Raw genomic sequence first — 19932 nt, 5'->3', positions numbered from 1 at the left:
GCTAGCATGCGCCTTGAGGGCCGCACTCTGCTTTGTGGAGACAAAACTTTGGTAAGAGCAGAGGAGGGGGGCTTTGTATTTACCTGCATGACAACTGGTGGACCACCAGACGATTATTGATCAGCACAGCTCCCCAGACGTCAAGTTCATGTCTGTTGGATGCCGGCCTTTTTTTTTCTACAGAGTTGACTGTTGTGATGATGATGTTGGAAGCTTTTGTTGTCTTAATGAAAGTTCATTTGTGTGATCTCTAAACTTAGCTTTATGAATAATTCGAATAGCTCTCTTCTGTAATAGAATTAACCCTTGTGCTATTTTAGATGACCCCACCCTTACATTGACGTGTTCTCCCTACCATGACAAAGGTGGATAAAGGTGGAAAGATTTCATGTAATCCATGGACACCAGTGTAGATCACAAATCATTGAAGAAAAAAGGTTCAGTGCACTGTCTACTGGGTCTAGATGACCTCATTCCCAATGTCAAAGTGCCTAGGATAGCACAAGATTAATGGGCATTATATTAGTTTCATATGCATTTCCTCACACTTTAATCCAATATGTAAAATAAGGGAAAACCAAAGAGCAATACATCATGTGCATAATATGACATGGTAAAATAAATTTGGATTTGTTCAAAGCAAAAAAGCTCAAAAAAGCTATTCTCAAGAAATGCGAAATGAATCTTTTACTTCATGTGATGTGTATTTTGCCTTTGTCAAGCACTTCTCACAGAAAACGTCATATGTGTTGTTATACATTTTTTTCATCCTCATTTCTACATTGAAGTGTTACAAGGAGCTTAGTTGAAACATACGTTGACATTAGTGATGGGACGAGCAACACTGGTGCATCAGCACAGTGCCAAGAGCTCAAGAGGGAGACCTCGTATCGGTGCGTTTATCGCTTTAAGAAAGAAACACATGACCGATACAGGAACTGCATCGTTTGGATGTGCCGCGCCAAAGTGTTTTTATCAGGAAACAAACTGTATCAACATGTCGAGGGTTTGTCGGATGGAGTTTTGCTTGATCATGGATCGTCCTAGGAAGTTTTCCCCGGTGTGGAATAATTTTGATCTCGTGACGCCAAACAAGGTAAATCTTTTTCTCCTTTATATACTATTTTTTACGGTGGCGCATTGCACTCACTTTATCAGTTTACCAAGTGAATGACCTGTGATACATATGACAGTCAGTTAAAGAGCCTTACAGTTGCTTTATTCATGTTATCATGTAATTATGAGATCCTGATCTCATAAACGGTAGATAGGTTGTCTATTTTTTTTAACAAGTGATTGGAATGTTCTGGTAAGAGGTTTGAATTGTTTTTAGATAATTAACTTTTTATGTTATTGTAGGTGAAGTGTCAGCTCTGCTCCACAGAGCTATCTTATATCATAAGAGCACTGAGGCACGATGCTGAGGCATTATAGAGCTCGGCATGGCAATGAAGAATTGGCAGCTACTCGTGAGAGTACCCCAGGTATGTTGAAATTCTCTCTAAAAATTGTGCTAAAAAAAAACATGCATGCAAACAGACAGGCTCCAGGCCTGGTATCAAACCTCCAACCCTCTTGCTGTGATGCGACAGTGCTAAACACTACACCACCATGTCATCTTATGTCTATATGATATTGTTTGTAAAAATTACAATCCTTTTATTAAGCTTTTGACAAAATAGTTCCTTTTGGCTTGCAGTTCCTAACAAGCAAGCAGTGGATGAGGCAGTGGTCAATATGATCATAAAAGACTGTCAGCCACTCAGCTTTGTTGAAAATGAGGGATTCAGGGAGCTCCTGAAGCTTATTTTACCCTCATATGCTCTAACAGACAGGAAGGTATATTTGAGATTTTTTATTATATGTTTGTACTAACTATATAACTATATTTTATTGGTGTAACAGTATCTGTATGGTTATTTTCAGACCATCAAGGACTTGGTGAGCCAGAGATATGAGGAGGAAAATGAGAAATTCAAAAAGGACCTCCAGAGTGCCGTTGCTGTTACTTTAACAGCTGATATGTGGACGTCTATGAATATGGAGGCATATCTAGCTGTTACTGGCCACTATGTGGACAAAGAAAGCCATTAACTCCATTCATCAGTCTTGGCAGTGCAGCATTTTCCTCAGAAACACACTGCAGAAAACATCGCCACGGTTAAAAGGAGCCTCATGGAAGAGTGGGGCATAGCAGGAAAGGTCAGGTGTCTTGTCACTGACGCAGCAGCAAACATGACTGCATGTGCTCGAATGCTACAAATATGGCACACCATTTGTATAGCCCATTCCCTGAATTTAATTGTAAGAAAATCGTGTGATCAAATCCCAACAATAACTGAAATACGCAACAAAACACGACACATTGTGTCATACTTTCGATCGAGCGTGACTGCTAAAGAGAAGCTCACTCAAATACAGCAACAGCTGGGAACACCGGGCCATATATTAATAAACGAGGTGCCAACACGATGGAACAGTACCTACCAAATGTTTGAAGGAATGACTGAGCAGAAGGAGGCAGTCTGGGTGTCTCTGGCCTCATTAAAACCTGACGTCACTCCACTGACTCCAGAAGAATGTCAGATCATTGAAGAGATGCTCAGGGTTCTTGCTCCTTTTGACCAAGCTACAAGAGAATTGTCTGAGGAAAAGAGGGTCTCTGGGTCATTCCCATGATGAGAATGCTCCACATTGAGCTTCAACGTCAGGCCATAACAGTGACAAAAACAGCTGCTCAGCAACTGGCTGAAAACCTGAGGAAGAGGCTAACTAACGCTATTTGCGGCATTGGAATCTCTCAGTGTGATGACTCTGGCAACTCTGTTAGATCCCAGATTTAAAAAGAATGGATTTGTTAGTCAGCAAAAGGCCAGTGAAGCGTTGAAGAGACTGCAGTCAGAATGTGCAGAAGAAATGAGGAGCCAAGAGGCTGAACCAAGAGATGAAGAGCCTAGCTCTTCACATGGGTCAGAACCCAGTTCAGGTATGAAAATACATTTCAGTCAGACAACTCATGCAGTAGTAATAATATTTATTTTCACATCTTTAGTTTGCTTTGACATACTTGTTGCTTTCACATTCTTGACATTCACTTTCCTTAGTTAGCATTCACTTTCCTCTGAGTAAGCATTTCGCATTCCTCCAAGTAAGCATTTCGCATTCCTCCAAATAAGCATTTCACATTCCTCCAAGTTAGCATTTCACTTTCCTTTAACTTTGCATTTCACTTTCCTTTAACTTTGCATTTCACTTTCCTTTGGTTTGGCATAAAACTCCGTGCAATTCCAAGAGAGAAATTTCCATAAACTTTTGGGTAATAACTACCCCTAACGGAGCTCACAGGTGGAAGCCAGGGAGGAGGGTGGGGCAAAGAACGCAATGCTGCAGTAAAGAAGGATGAACAACTTAGACACACCTGGACTTAAATAGGATGCTGCACAAGTGAGTTGATTAACTGACCCGCCCTAGGGGACTGGCCTAAGTAAGCCTGCCTGAGTTGTCTTACCGAAATGCTCCCAAGGTCGCTCACTTCAGTCAGACAACTCATGCAGTAGTAATAATATTTATTTTCACATCTTTAGTTTGCTTTGACATACTTGTTGCTTTCACATTCTTGACATTCACTTTCCTTTGTTAGCATTCACTTTCCTCTGAGTAAGCATTTCGCATTCCTCCAAGTAAGCATTTCACATTCCTCCAAGTTAGCATTTCACATTCCTCCAAGTTAGCATTTCACTTTGCATTTCACTTTCCTTTAACTTTGCATTTCACTTTCCTTTAACTTTGCATTTCACTTTCCTTTAACTTTGCATTTCACTTTCCTTTGGTTTGTTATAAAACTCCGTGCAATTCCAAGAGAGAAATTTCCATAAACTTTTGGATAATAACTACCCCCAACACCAATTTAATCAAGGTTGGAAAGAAGTTAAATGTATATCAGTATGTAACCAGATGAAGTGTGTTTCAGAGGCATTCCATATTCAGACTTACAAGTATGACTGCTATGTGTGACCCGGCACCTTTGACCGTTGGGCCGCTCCCATTCGAGTACAGCTCCGAGAAGGGAACACACTATCTAGTGGATCTGCTATGTGTGACCCAGCACCTTTGACCGTTGGGCCGCTCCCATTCTAGTACAGCGCCCAGAGGGGAACACACTATCTAGTGGATCTGCTATGTGTGACCCGGCACCTTTGACCGTTGGGCCGCTCCCATTCTAGTACAGCGCCCAGAGGGGAACACACTATCTAGTGGATCTGCTATGTGTGACCCGGCACCTTTGACCGTTGGGCCGCTCCCATTCGAGTACAGCGCCGAGAAGGGAACATGCTATCTAGTGGATCTGCTATGTGTGACCCGGCACCTTTGACCGTTGGGCCGCTCCCATTCGAGTACAGCGCCGAGAAGGGAACATGCTATCTAGTGGATCTGCTATGTGTGACCCGGCACCTTTGACCGTTGGGCCGCTCCTGTTCTAGTACAGCGCCAAGAGGGGAACACACTATCTAGTGGATCTGCTATGTGTGACCCGGCACCTTTGACCGTTGGGCCGCTCCCGTTCGAGTACCGCGCCACGAAGGGAACATACTATTTATTGAGTCTGCTATGTGTGACCCGGTACCATAGACCATTGGGCCGCTCCCGTTCGAGCAGAATGCCAAGAAGGGAACATACTATTTATTGAGTCTGCTATGTGTTACCCGGCACCATTGACCATTGGGCCGCTCCCGTTCCAGTACGATGCCAAGTAGGGAACACACTATCTGGTGGATCTGTTATATGTGACCCGGCACCATAGACCGTTGGGCCACTCCATTCCGAGTAGCGGCAAGTAGACGGCACAACTTAACATACAAGTTTGAAGCTTCCACTGGAATAATATAATAAAGCATAAGTGATATCCATAATTAAAAGCTTCCATTTGAGAACTATGGATGAGCTAACGGTATAATTTTTTTAATGCTTCCATCCGGCTCATAAGATACGAGCCCAAGTAACCTCGAATTTCGGACTACACACATATCATAACACAGCTTAAGAACATCCTAATTTTGAGGCTTCCACCTGGCAAATAGTTTTCATAAAATCTAATCTGAAATTTTGTATGCCATTCTGATACTAACATATCAGTTGATTCAAGTAAGATAACTCATTGAAATTCGGAAGAGGTTTACCACCCCACCACTTCAGGGCAGAGTAGGTGCGTGGAATACAGTCGTCGTTGCATATCCAGATCAGGTGAAGGGGCAACAATCTGCAGGGGAGCAGCAGGACGAGCAGAGACTTTGGAACTTGGAAACCATCCGACTTTGTCAAGGGTTTGACATCATCCTCCAGAAACTGGATTGCTGACCGGGGAGAGTGGGCCGCAGGCTCAGGAAGCGATGCATAGATAGACAAAGCAGTATTAGTCTTGGCAATGAATACATAAATAATTTAGACCTGATTAGTTTAGAAAGCTTATGATGAAAGGGAATGAATTCCTTTTAAGAACGACTCTGAGAAGGAGAAATCAAGTAGTGAGTTTAAAGAGAAGGTTCTGTATTCATAGTACCATAGAAAACCATTAGCCTAGATCCCAACAAGAAAGACAGTTAATATAGAATCTGCACGTAATATGTCACCAAAATATATTTTATATATGCACCAATAGTAAGAGAGAAGTAACCTTTAGTCATTCCTGGAGGGAAGCACCTTAGGAAGGCCACAGAGGAGCAGGCGAATAAAAGGATAACCAAGGCCCAAGGAGATTACGTAGATGAGGAAGGTCGCCATCCCACGTAGCATGGACAGCGGCTCTGCTAGATTTGAGGTTACAACTTGACATCATTGGTTCACAATAGATGGACAACAAAAGCACGTATAACTTAAAGTTAATTGCCAAAGGGGTGCCTGGAAACCATAATGAAGAAAATCTTTTAGATTTGAATAGAGATCATAGGGTCTGATAGTATTTAAAATGGCTGAACCTCATGCATTGAGAGGCGGAGGACAATAAGTCTCAAAAGGAGATGCTCTTAGTCGAGCATCATATGCTTGAAAGCAGGGCCGACTGAGGATTGGTTTGCGACCCACAGTTTTACTCTTGATGCTGAAGCTAAAGAGCATCAGTGATAATTTCTACAGCCAGGAATTTAGCCCATAATACAAGTTATTTAAAACCAAACCATGTTAAATAATGGCACATTACTATTATCGCACTCTTGAAATAAGCGTTGTAATAATCTCCACGGTTGAATTCTCTCAGAACCACATGAGCCGTTGATGGACCATTAGAGCTGAATGTTTGGATTAACGACCAAACATTTTCTGGCGGCCGGACATTCATAAACAAGTCCTCATACATTTTCCTCTCCCCCAAAGGAGGGTGGAGCCACAAGTCAAGTTGAGGGAGACTGAAGACCTGAAACAACGCAATAATAAAACCACGCTAAGCGCAGAGAATTAGAGACCAGAAAAGCAAAACAAGGGAACACGGGGGCCCGGGAAGGAACAACCCAGAACGAGAAACAAGATGAACAGACTGCAGTGGTACCTCGGACCTCCAAAGATGGGAAAGATTACGTGCCGCAAAAACGCAAGAGACTACGTGGAGGCAGAGAGGTATGCATCATAAACCAGAGATCCGTGTAAAAATAAATCCAGACAGGCAGAGAACCAAATGCCGTCCTTAAATTTGATTTGATTAATTTCGATTATTGTAGTCAAAACAATAAAGAATTACACAGATTTACACATATTCAGAAAACTAAATAAATCGGAAACCGAGATCCAAAAACGAGTTGCGACCACAGAGTTGCAAAAGACCGGTGACGAGGAAACAGAACAGAGAAACATCGAAAAAGAGAAAACTGCAAAACAAAGGGGGCCCAATAGAATTATACTAAATCCAGCACAGGGTTTCTGGCAATTGAAGTTAAACATGACAGATACGACAGCCGAAGGAACACCAACACATAACACGTCAAACCCCACCTAAGCCAGAAGACGCCGCCGGGAGGAATGGAGAGGCAGAACAGCAGGAGCATCAGCAGAATCAGCCTTCCCCAGCCATGTACAGCGTCCGGTGGAAAAAATATAGGGATGGCAAAGCCAGCTGAGCGCAAAACAAAACCAGAAGGATCACAAGGGAAAAGCTGCTGATGCAAAAACAAACAACAATACAAGAATAAATAAATGGAGGAACCGAGGAAGACAGACGACACAACCACGTCACACCTGAAAATGTCTGAGTGGCCACCTTAGGACCGAATCAAAACAGAAAAAAAATGGGGCTCAGGGAAAAGCCCATCCAAACCCCCCACAAATCAACCATAAATCCCTAAAACCAGAAAAACAACAAAACATCAGTGAGTCAGAGAAAACAGGGCCACGTACAACAGACACATACACAGCGGGAAGGAATTCACTTCCCTGAAGGCCAGGGGAACACTCCTCACATTTCCTACACAGAAGAGACGAGACCATACACTGACCAATCCAAATGCAGGCGAAACTAGCAAATGCACACAGCTTCAACAGAAAAGAAATAAAACAAAACCACCACGACAAAGTCAGCACTGAATGATGGCCCACACAGCAGGAACCGGACCAGGTTCAGAAGAAACGCACCGTGTCTTCAAAAAGAACTACAAGTCCCAGGGTCCGTAGGGGCGTGACGTCACCCATGACCGCCGAGCAGGAAGAGAATCCGGAAGAAAACACTTCACAGAAGCGTGAGAGATAGTATCAACGCCGCTCACCAACCATCCCGCGAGCACGTCACTCGATAAGGCCGATACATCTCCCGATTGATGCCACTGACAACCGGAATGCTTCAGGACGCTTCTCCTCAGACACGCGCTGGAATACGCGAGGACCGCGGCTCCGAAGATGCGCCGGGACAGCTGTTAGCCGAAAAGAGGGGCAGACGCGGGGAGACGGACGTCCCCTGTCCCCCGTGAGAAGGGGGACCCACACGCGAAAGAACGTGGGGAGAACATCATGACGCGGAAGGAGAAGAAGAAAAGCGAGCACGGCGAACCGGCAAAGAACGCAGTGCTGCAGTAAAGAAGGATGAACAACTTACACACCTGGACTTAAATAGGATGCTGCACAAGTGAGTTGATTAACTGACCCGCCCTAGGGGAGTGGCCTAAGTAAGCCTGCCTGAGTTGTCTTACCGAAATGCTCCCAAGGTCGCTCACTTCTGTGGCACTTTGTGACATGATATATCACGTGATAATAAAGTAATGATTAACTATTTTTTAGGGCACAATCTCTGGAAAACTTTAGATATGGAGGTTGCAGAGACCCAGAAGACGAGGAACACAACAGCTCAGAATCAGAATCAGAATCTTTTATTATCATTCTGCAGAGCACAATGAAATTTTTTCCAGCAACTCTCGATATAAAAAGGTAGAATAAAATAAAATAAGAATAAGGAGCTATATAAGGCATAAATACTTAAATACTGTACAGTAGAGTGGGGTGAATATTGCACGAGTGGGTATTCCACATTAGAATGGATATTGCACATACAGCATGAATATTGCACACAGTTTAAACCCGACCTGACACCTTATCTGGTCCTGCGGCTTTGCTGGTGTCGATCCTCCTCAGAGTGGAGCTCACCTGATGTAGCTGCAGGACGAGAGGCTGGGACTGCTCCTCCAGCTGTAATAGAGGACCAGAGTCTCTGCTGCTGCCGGGCGTCTCGAAGCGTGCAAAGAAGTTGTTTAGAGTGTCAGGCAGGGTGGGGTCATGAGTGGTCTGCTGCATGCTGCTCCTGTGGTCTGTGATGGTTCTGATGCCTCTCCACATCTCCCGCGGGTTGTTATTAGCAAAGTGCTGTTCCACCCGCTGTCTGTGTCTGCGCTTGGCCTGGTTGATGCCCCTCCTCAGCTCTGTCCGGGCTCTGCTGTAGGCCAGCCTGTCACCTGAACTGTAGGCTGTATCCCGAGCTTTGAGCAAAGACCGTACTGTTCCATCAAACCATGGTTTCTGGTTTGGGTAGACTTTGATGGACTTTGTGGGCAGAACAGCATCGGTGCAAAACTGCACATAGCTCAGGACGGATGTTGTGTAGGCCTCCAGGTCTGAGCCATCTTTAAACACCTCCCAGTCAGTGAGTTCAAAACAGTCCTGTAGTGCAGAAGAAGCCTCTTCGGTCCATACCTGAACTGTTTTGATGGTTGGTTTGGTCCTGCAGATCAGAGGTCTGTATGTGGGGGTTAGCTCCACAGAGATGTGGTCTGACATGCCCAGGTGAGGAGCTGCTGCAGCCTTGTATGCACCTGGGATGTTGCAGTAAACTTGATCCAGTGTGTTGTTGTCTCTGGTGGGAAAGTGAATAAACTTCTGAAATTTGGGGAGCACTGCTTTGAGTTCCACATGATTGAAGTCTCCTGCCACGATCACAGCTGCTTCTGAGTTGGAGTTCATCTGCCTGCTGATCAGACAGTAGAGCTCCTCTAGCGCTAGCTTAGCGTTAGCTTGAGGTGGGATGTAAACAGCTATGATCAGGATAGAGCAGAACTCCCTCGCCGTTCGAAATGGCCTGCATTTCACCGCCAGGTATTCCAGATCGGGTGTGCAGTGCGTTCCGATGATGTGTGTGGCTGCACACCAGGAGTTGTGAATGTAAAGCGCCAGTCCGCCGCCTCTGCCCTTACCGGAGTCTGCAGTCCGATCCGCGCGGAACAAAGAACGGTCCGCTAGCTCCACCGCGGCGTTAGGTGTGTTATTGTCCAGCCAGGTTTCTGTTATGATGGCCACACAGCTGTCCATCCGCCGCGAGACGATCCGTAGCCGAAACTCATCCAGTTTGTTGGCGAGCGATCTTACGTTAGCGAGGAAGAGACTGGGGAGAGCTGGTCGATGCGGGTTAGCATGTAGACTGGCGCGTGCTCCGCTTCTCCTCCCCCGCTTTTGTTTACGGTATCTTCTCCGTCTCCTTGGCCACAGGGGGGGTATGGTTAAGGCCGTGGCAGTCCGTTGGATCTCGGGTGGTAAAGTCCGACTTTGGGGGAGTATTAAATTGACAATTCCAACTAAGTTGAAGTAGTTCCGTCCTGCTGTACTGAGTAAACGCTTCCAGTGTCTGTAGCACCAACAAAAACATGAAAAAAACAAACAAAAACAGAGAGCGCTGTGCCGCTGCGTGTGCACGCGCCGCCGCCATCTTGGCCACTCCAGCTGACTCCATTATTGAAGTCCAACGCTACCTGGCAGAAACAAACACACCCAGAAACCAAGATCCTTTGCAATATTGGAAACGGAACCAGGAAATATACCCACATCTTCATCAACTTGCACTTAAAACTCTCTGCTCACCATCATCGTCTGTACCGTTCGAAAGAGTATTTTCCAAGGCTGGGGAGCTGGTGTGTAAGAGGAGAAATCGCCTTAGAGCAAAGACACTCCAAAAACCTTTGTTTCTCAATAAAAATTCATGAACTAATCACTTTTTTGTCTTTTATTTCATATGATTTAACAGTTAAGTTGACAAATGTGCACATAAGTTAAAAAATTGTAACTCTGAATTTTTACTCTAATTTGCTATATTTTACATACCAACTCAGTTTTAGGATTTACACGAACAAAGAATTTCTTTACCTGCAATGATTTTATAACTACTGCAGGTGTCACTATTGGGTGACCAACACAGTATCAATACAGTGCTGACTCAGTTTGTTTAGTGTGTCAATACACTCCTTGGGGTATCATCGTCCCATCACTACCGAATGAAGGCCCACACAGGGGAAACCAGACCAGGTGTTGAAGAAAATGCAGTGCTGCAGAAAGAAAGATGAACAACTTACACACCTGGACATAAATAGGATGCTGCACAGGTGAGTTGATTAACTGACCCGCCCTAGGGGAGTGGCCTAAGTAAAGCCTGCCTGAGTTGCCTGCCCGAAATGCTCCCAAGGTCGCTCACTTTCTTGTTTTGGTCGCTCCCTCTGTGCTGAAGCCTTCTGCTTGTCACTCAAAATGATCTTTTCCAGAACTTTTTGAAAGATGTTTCCAGATCTTAACATCCACTCAGAAAACAGATGAGTCTCTCTGGAGAAACCAGGACTAGTTTTCATCCTTTCTCTGTCATTTCTTTTTCTTGAATCTTCAGGAAAAAGAAATGACTCCTTCATGTTTAATCTGGGACATGGCCAGCAGAGGGCGACACATCACTTAACTGCACTGAGCTCATTCATTTGAATTGGCTCCCTTTGTATGTGTGCACGTGTGTGTGTTCTTTGTAATGTTATGATTGCTTCCCAGAACCGGGCCTTTATGAGAATCTGCCTGCACTTGCCTGGTCTTAACTCCAGGATGAGATTTGTCTGATTGTTGTTCTCAAAACAGGAAGTGCTCAAAGATCACTTCAGAAACTCAGAAAAATGTCTTCTTCAAGCTAAGAAATTGGACCTTTGGAGGAAAAATCTAAACTGCTGTTGTGGTCGATGTTTGAGACTTTTACTTTCATTTAAAAAAAAGTATTTTTTATTCTGTGATAAACAATATTTTCTGCTGTCAATCAACATTTATACCAAAAACTTTGTCACTGACAGGAAAGTCCTTCAAAGAGGTTAATGTGCAAACTTCCAACAAAGATTTACACAGAAAAACAGAGTTTGTCCGTCAGAATGGGTCAAACCCTAAAACCTGTGTTTTCTTAGAGGTTCAGTTCTGGACTTAAACCAGGTTAGACCGTCAGAGTGAACCTTGAGGTCTGCAGATTTCAGCTGCATTTCTATTTTCCTCTCCAGTCAGAACAAGTTCTTCTTCCTCAGAGGAAGAGCTTTATTTCTGCCTATTCTCCTGAATCAGCAGCTGAGGCAGCATCTCATCCTCAGACTCAAAAGTCCTAAATGAGACACGACCACCATAAACCACCTGATCGTCCACACAGCGCCTTAGATGAGCCAAGTTTTCCTAAACAAAGATGCTGTCACAGGATTTTATCTATTAGAGCCATTGATTTATTAAAACTAGGGCTGATTTGGAGATTTTATCTCTTTTTAAATGCATCATAGAAGCTGTTTGTTCTGGTTGAAGTCTTTGTTTTGAGTCTTTATTTTTTTTTCTGGTTTTGGGAGAACCGGGAGGTTTACCTCACCTTACTTTGTTTTGTCTAATTGTTCATTTCTAACATGGCCACGCCCCTTCAGGCTTCATTTACACCTGTCAGAATCCTTGGGGTGACATCAGGAATCATCAGTCCAATTATATATGAATATGATGGAACTACCTATCAGCCTCCAGATTTCTCTCTGCAGATTCTCTCAATTCAGTTTAATTCAGATGTTCAGAGGTCAAAAGATCTAAAGTGCTGCAAAAGAGGACAGACTTTTTCAGTGTGAATACACCCTAAGAGAAGAAAATGGCTGCAGTATAGATAGTTTTTATGAAATCAAATAAAAAAAGACCAAAATCCAACAGCTCTGTTCATGTACATATGTTAGTGTTGTTGTGTCTGTCCATGAAGCTTGTGCCATTTCATGTCACTTAATTAAAATGATACAGAAATGTCAGATGCAGGAGGTTTTGAACACTTTTCTCATATCACGACTCTAGAGACGTCGAACGTTGTCAGCAGGTTTAATGATATTTAAAGGGAAAAACTGAAAGCAAATGATCAACAATTAATGTATATAAATATGCATACCATTCCATCATTACTGTTCAAAACCAAAAAATAAAATAATAGAATGATAAACATATTTCTTGACCAAAATTAGTAGTACAGTGATCCCTTGCTATATCACGGTTTACTTTTCACGGTTTCGTTACTTCACGGATTTGGATTGTGCATTGTGTTCTGCATTCTGATTGGCTAAAAAGTCACTCAGCGAGTAGCTCAAGAATGGGACCCTTTGATGAGCCGTTCATTACAGTTCTCCAACATAATCGATGATGGCATGTCGGTGTATAAGGATCTTTAGCAAAGAAGAAAAAAGAGCGACAACAACTGCCTATCACTATGTTCCTCTCCCGAACAATCACACCTGCAGCTGCACCGCGGGCTTCAAAAGGAAAAAACGCTGCAGAGGATGCAGCGGCTCAGTATGAAGAGCAGTGAAAAAGAAGACCGGAGTCACTATCTGTCCCACTGTACTTTTTTATTTTTTTCATAATCATTTTAAATTTTCCTCCGTTTAATCCACTCGGGTCGCGGTGGGCGGGGCTAATCTCCGCAATTTAAAGCCTTCTGTTCTTATCGATGATTGAAATTATTATTTGACAGCACACTACAGAAGTTATTTGTTGAAAAAACGTTTCTAAAGTACTTTTATTTGTTAAAAAAACAATTGATTTAGCCTGTTAAATGGTTTGTTCTTTTTTTTCAATGTATAATAGTGAATTTCATTGTATAATAATTGCAAAAAAAATAAAGGTTTCTACTTCACGGGTTCTATTTGGAACGTAACCCCCGTGATAATCAAGGGATCACTGTAATCCTTTATCTTCTATTCTGTTTTTGCCTTTCGGGGTCACTAGGCTGCTGGAACCTATCCCGGCCACTTGTGGGCAAAGGCAGGGGACAACCCGTACAGGTCGCCAGTCTGTCACATGGTAGAGTGTCCACAGTCACACATCCATGCACTCTTACATTAACACTTAGGGACAATTTTGACCAATTAATCTATGAAGCATGTTTTTGGACAGTGGGAGGAAGCCAGAGTCCCCACGGGGAGAACATGCAAACTCCACACAGAAAGGTCCCCCATTGATGTTCGTCATTGAGGTCCCCCAGCCTTGAACAGGGGCCTTCTTCCTTTGAGGCAAGAGTGCTAACCACAGCACCACCAAGCAGCCGAAATCAGAATTAATAAAATTACATTTTCACCACGTATCGGCGATGCAACCTCTGACTTGAGAAAATTCTTTAAATGACACAACGCAGTGCGTGCATGCTTGCAGGTCTTTTCTGTTTCTACATGTGCACTTTTTCAACAAAGTTCATTCAAATAAATTCGTTGAACAACAATACCTGTTGCAACCGCTACAGGCCACTAGAAACAGGTCGAAAATAATCAGCCCATTCAGAAGATTTAAAACACATTAATAAAACAGAACTTTAGAAAAGTGTTACAGTGACCCAAATCCTTGTGTGGACTCAAATACAATTCAGAAATCATTTCAATTGTAAAGAAGTTTTCTACAGTTTGTTAGTCGTGTTCAGCAGCTGCAGAAAGAGTCAGAAGCTGAGTTCCTCAGGAGTTTCTCATCTTTAAAGAAGTCTAAATCCAGGTGGCGCTCTTGGAGTTCCAGGATAGAAAAGCAGACAGCCCAGTTTTTCTTCATTCTTCTTCAGCTCCTGCTGATGACAGAGACATTGACTTTATTTAAGCTTTTTCTTCTAGAAATGTTTCATTCTGACATGTGAGAGATTCTCTGCAGGTGAGTCCTGAAGAATTCCAGTGTGATTCAAGGCTGTTTGATTCGTTTGTGCTCTAAGTGTTAGACAGTAAAGCACTGGCAGCATTCAAACTAGGAATCCATCAGTTCCACCAAAGTCAAGTTCAACCAGAAGAAAATCCTCATCAAAGACCTGAAGAATGTCAGTCTGAGAGCAGAAGCTGCACGAGTCAAACAAAAGCAGCAGAAAACATCAAAGTCCATCTATGATCTTCATCCTCTTCCTCCAGAGGAAGATCACATGGATTCTGAGAGTCTTGGTGAATTTTCTAACTTGTGTTGCTCAAACAAAATTCAGATTAAAACTACATTTCTGAGTATTTCTTTATTTAAATTATTGTGAATTGATAGCAGACAACAAAATGCTGTCTTGAAGCATGAGAGTGGTCTGAGGCTGGAGGATTCTCTGTTTTTGATGGACACTAAACTTTTAGATTTACGTAGGTTATCTTCTTTTTACGAGAGTGTTTTTAAGTCTCTGCACCGTTTGAGTGTTGTGAAATAAATAGAAACCTCTCCCTCTCTGTTTTAGCTCTTAAAGGAGCCGTTGATCTTTGGTTGGAGATTTGGGATGAAACCACCCCTGGACTTCAGTTGACCTTCATTTTGCAGCTCTGTAGTTCTGACCCTGGAACAGCTGTCTTCACTGTGCAGACAGGAGGACGTTGTATATTAACCGAGTGAAGGCTTTGAACAGGACTAAGTTGCAGAACCGCCTTTCCAGTGCATGGACTGAAAAACTGAGTGGAGGGGAGGATGGACCGCAGTGGAGAGTTCTTTAAAAAGCTCCTAAACTGAAGAGAACTGGTGACCTCCAATGGAGGATCTGACATGGGGCTGTTATTTGGAACTGCTTTATCTTTGTTCTCAACCACTGTTTCTGACTGCTGCCCTTTTTGTGACCTAAGGGAGACACTTTCTCATGATTTGTAGCCTTTCAGGCCTCTTCTCTCTTTATATGTTTGTGTTTGCTGTTTTACTGTCAGTTTTTCTATTTGATGTTTTATTTATGGGTCAGGGTTCAAGAAGGTGGACAAAGAGAAAAGACAACTGCTTCATTTCATTGTTGGAGAAGCCAAACTTGCAGTTCATGTCAGCAGGAAGCATAAATTTGTGGATCAACCTTTTACTGATTCAGTCTCAGTGAGTAACTTTCTGAGTTTAAACAAACTGAACTATTGCAAAAAAAATAATCCATTACATCAACCAAAAAATCCCCTCAGATTACCTATGTTGGCATAATCTGGATTATTTTCTGGGTCTTCAAGGCCTCTGAGTGACTCATAAAGAGCAACATCACCTTCAAATACAAACCAGAAGAAAATGAAATTAGAAATTTCATACAAACTTTTAAAACATGTTGTTTTGAAGTAAGATTTCAAGCTGACCATGGAGCAGAGAGGCATATGTGTTGTGTTGAACATCAATCTCATCTGGAACATAATTCTGATTTTGTTCATCAGACCTGCTGGAAGAAAGAAATAGAAAGATTAGAATGATTGAAAACATCATCTCCAAGAAAATCATCTGTCACACTTTAAACATAGAAACACAGAGCTGCACAAACCTGATGATGTCTGAATCTGGAAAAGATGAAAATCTGTTATGGATTAACATGAGATTATTATGAATATTATCTAATAATCAGAAATATTTCTCACCTCTTGATCTTTTGTAGAGAAACCAGATCATGAATAGAAAAATGACCAAAACTACAGAAGTTAGAGCAACAACCAAGACAGGAAATGAGGAGCTGTCAGGTCTGGATGTAGCTGTAAAAAAACATGTTTTATTCAAATATGTGTAAATATTATCACCTAAAGGATTTCCAATGAATCAATAGAGATTTGCTGACATGTTACTGCCAACCAGCTCTGTGGTGATTCTTTTCCTGAGGATTGACACTTGTAGAAGCCTTCATGAGACTTTGACACTGCAGGGATGATCATCTCCACTCTGCTCTCACTTTGGATGATTGTGTCATTTTGATAGAAAAACACTTTAGAAAGAAGATTTTCTGTCCTCAACTTGCAGCCAAGAGTAACAGAATGTCCCTCAGTCACAGGATGGACAGGACTCAGCAGGAGAAGCTCATCATCATCTGGAAACATCAACATTCATCTTCATCACATATGATCCCAACATGTTTGACGTCTGCTTCATTCTGCTTTGACATCCAGTTGATCATCTAAATCCATCTTCAACTTCTGCATGTGTTTCAAATCAATCCAATGATGAAAGTCAAGCTAAAAATAGGAATCCAAACATGTTTCCACTCACAGTGTCCAGTGATGTTGACTGCGTTGCTGAATGCTGATCCAGACTCACACCAGTACACTGCATTACTGGACTGGATCTTCTGAACATGACATGTTGATCCATTCATTGTTCCCCAGTCAGAACAGAATGACAGGAAGTCAGGAAGCAGAAACCTGCTGACTCTCCACTCAGCAGAGTTTCCCTCACAGCTCAGTGAGACAGAGTCAGAGGTGAAGTGTTGGACTCTTTCAGGACTCACTGAGAGAGACGCTGATGGATGAAGATCTGAAAACAAACAGGATGAAGATCAGCACACTTTAGCTTCATTTGGAGAGCAAAGAGACACAAAAACAAATGTGTTTCAATGGATTTTCATTCAATGGCTTGGAGTTAGAATGGCTCTATGCAAATGAAAAAGAAACATTTGTTTACAACATTTTGAATGACATTTGACTGTTAGCAATAAGTGGAAACAAGCAAACTAAAGAACAGAATCTGACAGCATTAGAAATGTGAAGAGAAATCATTCAGTGTTGACAGAAATGAATCAACAATCAGAAGTCTGACCTCCAGACCAGACAAAGTGAGGCTGACTGTAAAGAGTGTAGAAGTGTGGCTCTCCTCTTCCAGCTCTGCACACATATCCTGCTGTGTGTGTCTGTCCATGAATGATGTAGGAGTTGTCTGCAGTCCCATTGGAGCTAGCAGGCAGCAGCTCATAGCTGTAAGAGCCAGACTTGTGTGATAGATCAGGAACAGCTTTATACCAGTAGAAGCTCCATCCTGCAGACACATGTTCAACCTCACAGCTCAGAGTCACTGAGGCTCCAGGACTCAACCACCATGGAGACACTCTCAGGACAGGCTCTGGTGGAGAAATAGTGTTGTTTTTAGTGACTTTGTTGTGTTTCTGACCAAACTCTTTCATGTGACACCTTTGGTTCTGATAGAAGAAGCTCCACAGGTTGACAGAACTCTGATAACTCTGCTGTCAGACAGAAATGAAGCAGGAGATTTTTCACTTTCTTCATGATTGTTTTGACCTCTCTGCTGCTCTGCTGTGACTTCTGCTGCTCTATGACAGAGCCTCTATGACAAACTACACTATTAGAAGAAATGATCAGCAGCTTCTCTTCAACAGAGATCATTTATTGTCAATGTTTCACTTTTACAGATGATGGACCAACTCTGTTAGCGTGCAACACTTTGATTTTTGCAGGAACTGCAACAGAAACACAGCAATGCTCTTTAGCTGAAATGGACTCAGTATTTTCAATTCTGTCTATTCCACTGTTATGTTGGTTTTTCATCAAGAATTGTTCTTGTCACTAAGTTGCTATGGTTACCAGTACCCCTCCCTGCTGTGTATTTTAAAATATGTCAATCAAAACCATAAGAAATGAAACATTAGTTTAATCGTTAAGGATGAGAACAATTGTTGTTGATTTCTAAATAATTTTACAGCTGTTTTCAAATCAAGCACACAGTGTCACATCAACATCATTTTGTTTGTTTTATGTGTTTACATTTACAGCAGGGCTCATTTTGGCCTTTTTAGAAGACAAATTTGTTCCAGTGACTTTCGAGTTAAAAGGGAAGAAAAAGTAGCTTAAAAAATAAGAGTGAAGAGTTTTAGAACCAAAACTTAACAGTTTTATAGATATTGTTCAAAATAATAAACTTTAAACATTTTATATTTTCATATTAAAACCTTTTTAAACTCACCAATGGTGACTGGATCACTGAACTCTGTGTGATAAACTGGTTCTCCTCTTCCTCCTCTGCATCTGTAGACTCCTCCCTGTGGGACTCTGATTTGTCCATTTGAGAGGAAATCAGCATCTTGTGTTCTCAGCAGTTTGGAGGGTTTCTCTCCTCTGAACCAGAAGAAACTCCAACCAGATGATGAAGGCTTCACTGAACAGCTCAGGGTCACTCTGCCCCCTACTGGAGACTTTGTGATCTTCAGTTCAGCCTTTGGTTTGTGTGCTGTGGAGTTCAAAAAATAGATGTATTTATCCGTCTAAACAGAGGCCAACATCTAACACAGTTGTTGTTGCTGCTGTCAGTGTGGCTCTGGCTCTGTCTGCAATGTCTGACAAACACATTTACACTTAATAATTATGAGAATAATGTTGCATCAATAACATCTATAGGTAGAGTTCATACATTTAGGAATGATAATGTAAAAACATACATCCTAAATAGATGTTTTAGTTTCTTCAACATGAATAAATTCCTAAATATAAATTCTCTCATAAAATGAGTCATGTCTAAAAAACACTAAGAAATTACCTGATACACGTATAGAGACTCTGTTGCTGCACTTTTTATAATCTGAACCCTTCCTGAGACCACAGCACTGATAATCACCACTGTAACTTTCATACAGAAAAGTTATTTTGAATTCTTGTTGTGTGACATCACAATAAAATGTCCAATCACTTGTATTAAATGTGTATTTCCAGTCATCTGTTCTTCCTTCCTTCATGTCACATTTGAAGGTTAAAGATTCTCCAGTAAAAATAGTTGACCATTCGGGTTCAAATGTCAAGACAGCATCTAGGACAAACACAAACACACAATTTAATTAAAAAAAAGGTGGATTTTACAAAGTAAACAAACACGAACAAATAGGAACATTGTTTTCAATAAAAGCATTTGTCCAAAAATGTTACTTAAACTGACATGAATGTAAAAACTATGAAAAGAAACAAAAAAAGTCCAAAAGTGTCACCTTCAGTGTGTCCACTGTGGAGGAGTGAATACAGCACTACTGTACATGAAAGATGGAAACATCAGAGATTCAGAAACTGATACAATATTTCAACAATAGAAAGAAATGACACTAAAACTGTCAATGACTGTGACATTAAGTCAATGGTTTCTCTAACAACTATGTCAAAGTTTTAGTAAATAAACAAAGAAAAATGATTTCTTTCTAAAGAAAACTGTTCATCATGATCCCTGATAGAGTTCAGCTGAATCCTGTGGAGAAAACAGCTGCAGTTGAAACATGAAATTCTAACAATTTAGTTCAAAACTAGTTTTTCTTTGCTTTGACATTTTTCCTGATGAATGTGATGAAAACAGCAAAAGTTCTTGTGAAAAACTCACAGATGAACTCCAGTTTACAGAGCAGAGTGTGTCCCATCCTCACAATCAAATCACACTGATGAGAAAATCCTGATGGAAAAGAGAAAAATGAAATTTAATGATTTTATCTATGATTGAAATACATTAAAACATCATCAGCCACAAAAATGCAAT

General features: G+C 41.9%; 1 protein-coding gene and 1 long non-coding RNA gene across 2 annotated transcripts; both read right to left on the bottom strand.

Moving 5' to 3' along the window:
- Positions 1 to 13313: 13313 nt before the first annotated feature.
- LOC144987290 (uncharacterized) lies at positions 13314 to 15704 on the bottom strand. Its single transcript, XR_013651167.1, has 2 exons — positions 15632 to 15704; positions 13314 to 14305 (listed from the first exon to the last, which is right to left on the bottom strand). It is a non-coding gene; the product is annotated as an uncharacterized LOC144987290 (long non-coding RNA).
- Positions 15705 to 15933: 229 nt separating this feature from the next.
- LOC144987304 (low affinity immunoglobulin gamma Fc region receptor II-b-like) lies at positions 15934 to 16989 on the bottom strand. Its single transcript, XM_078936644.1, has 5 exons — positions 16977 to 16989; positions 16684 to 16932; positions 16259 to 16504; positions 16065 to 16175; positions 15934 to 15986 (listed from the first exon to the last, which is right to left on the bottom strand). Exons 1-5 carry the CDS (start codon positions 16987 to 16989, stop codon positions 15934 to 15936), a joined length of 672 nt encoding a protein of 223 aa, XP_078792770.1.
- Between the last annotated feature and the right edge of the window lie 2943 nt (positions 16990 to 19932).

Source organism: Oryzias latipes, chromosome 18, assembly GCF_053564925.1.
Source record: "Oryzias latipes strain Hd-rR chromosome 18, Olatipes_Hd-rR_3.1".
NCBI classification, from domain to species: Eukaryota; Metazoa; Chordata; class Actinopteri; order Beloniformes; family Adrianichthyidae; genus Oryzias; species Oryzias latipes.
The sequence above is the reverse complement of the archived record's forward strand: the minus strand, read 5'-3'. Positions and strand labels throughout refer to the sequence as shown.

Bases quoted from the DNA above. Each gene is read 5' to 3' on its own strand.
- LOC144987304 (XM_078936644.1), bottom strand. The intron at 16,505-16,683 runs GTGAGTGGAAAC...TGATGTTTCCAG, and splicing joins AGTCAACATCACTGGACACT to ATGATGATGAGCTTCTCCTG. The intron at 15,987-16,064 runs GTGAGAAATATT...CATCTTTTCCAG, and splicing joins TCTCTACAAAAGATCAAGAG to ATTCAGACATCATCAGGTTT.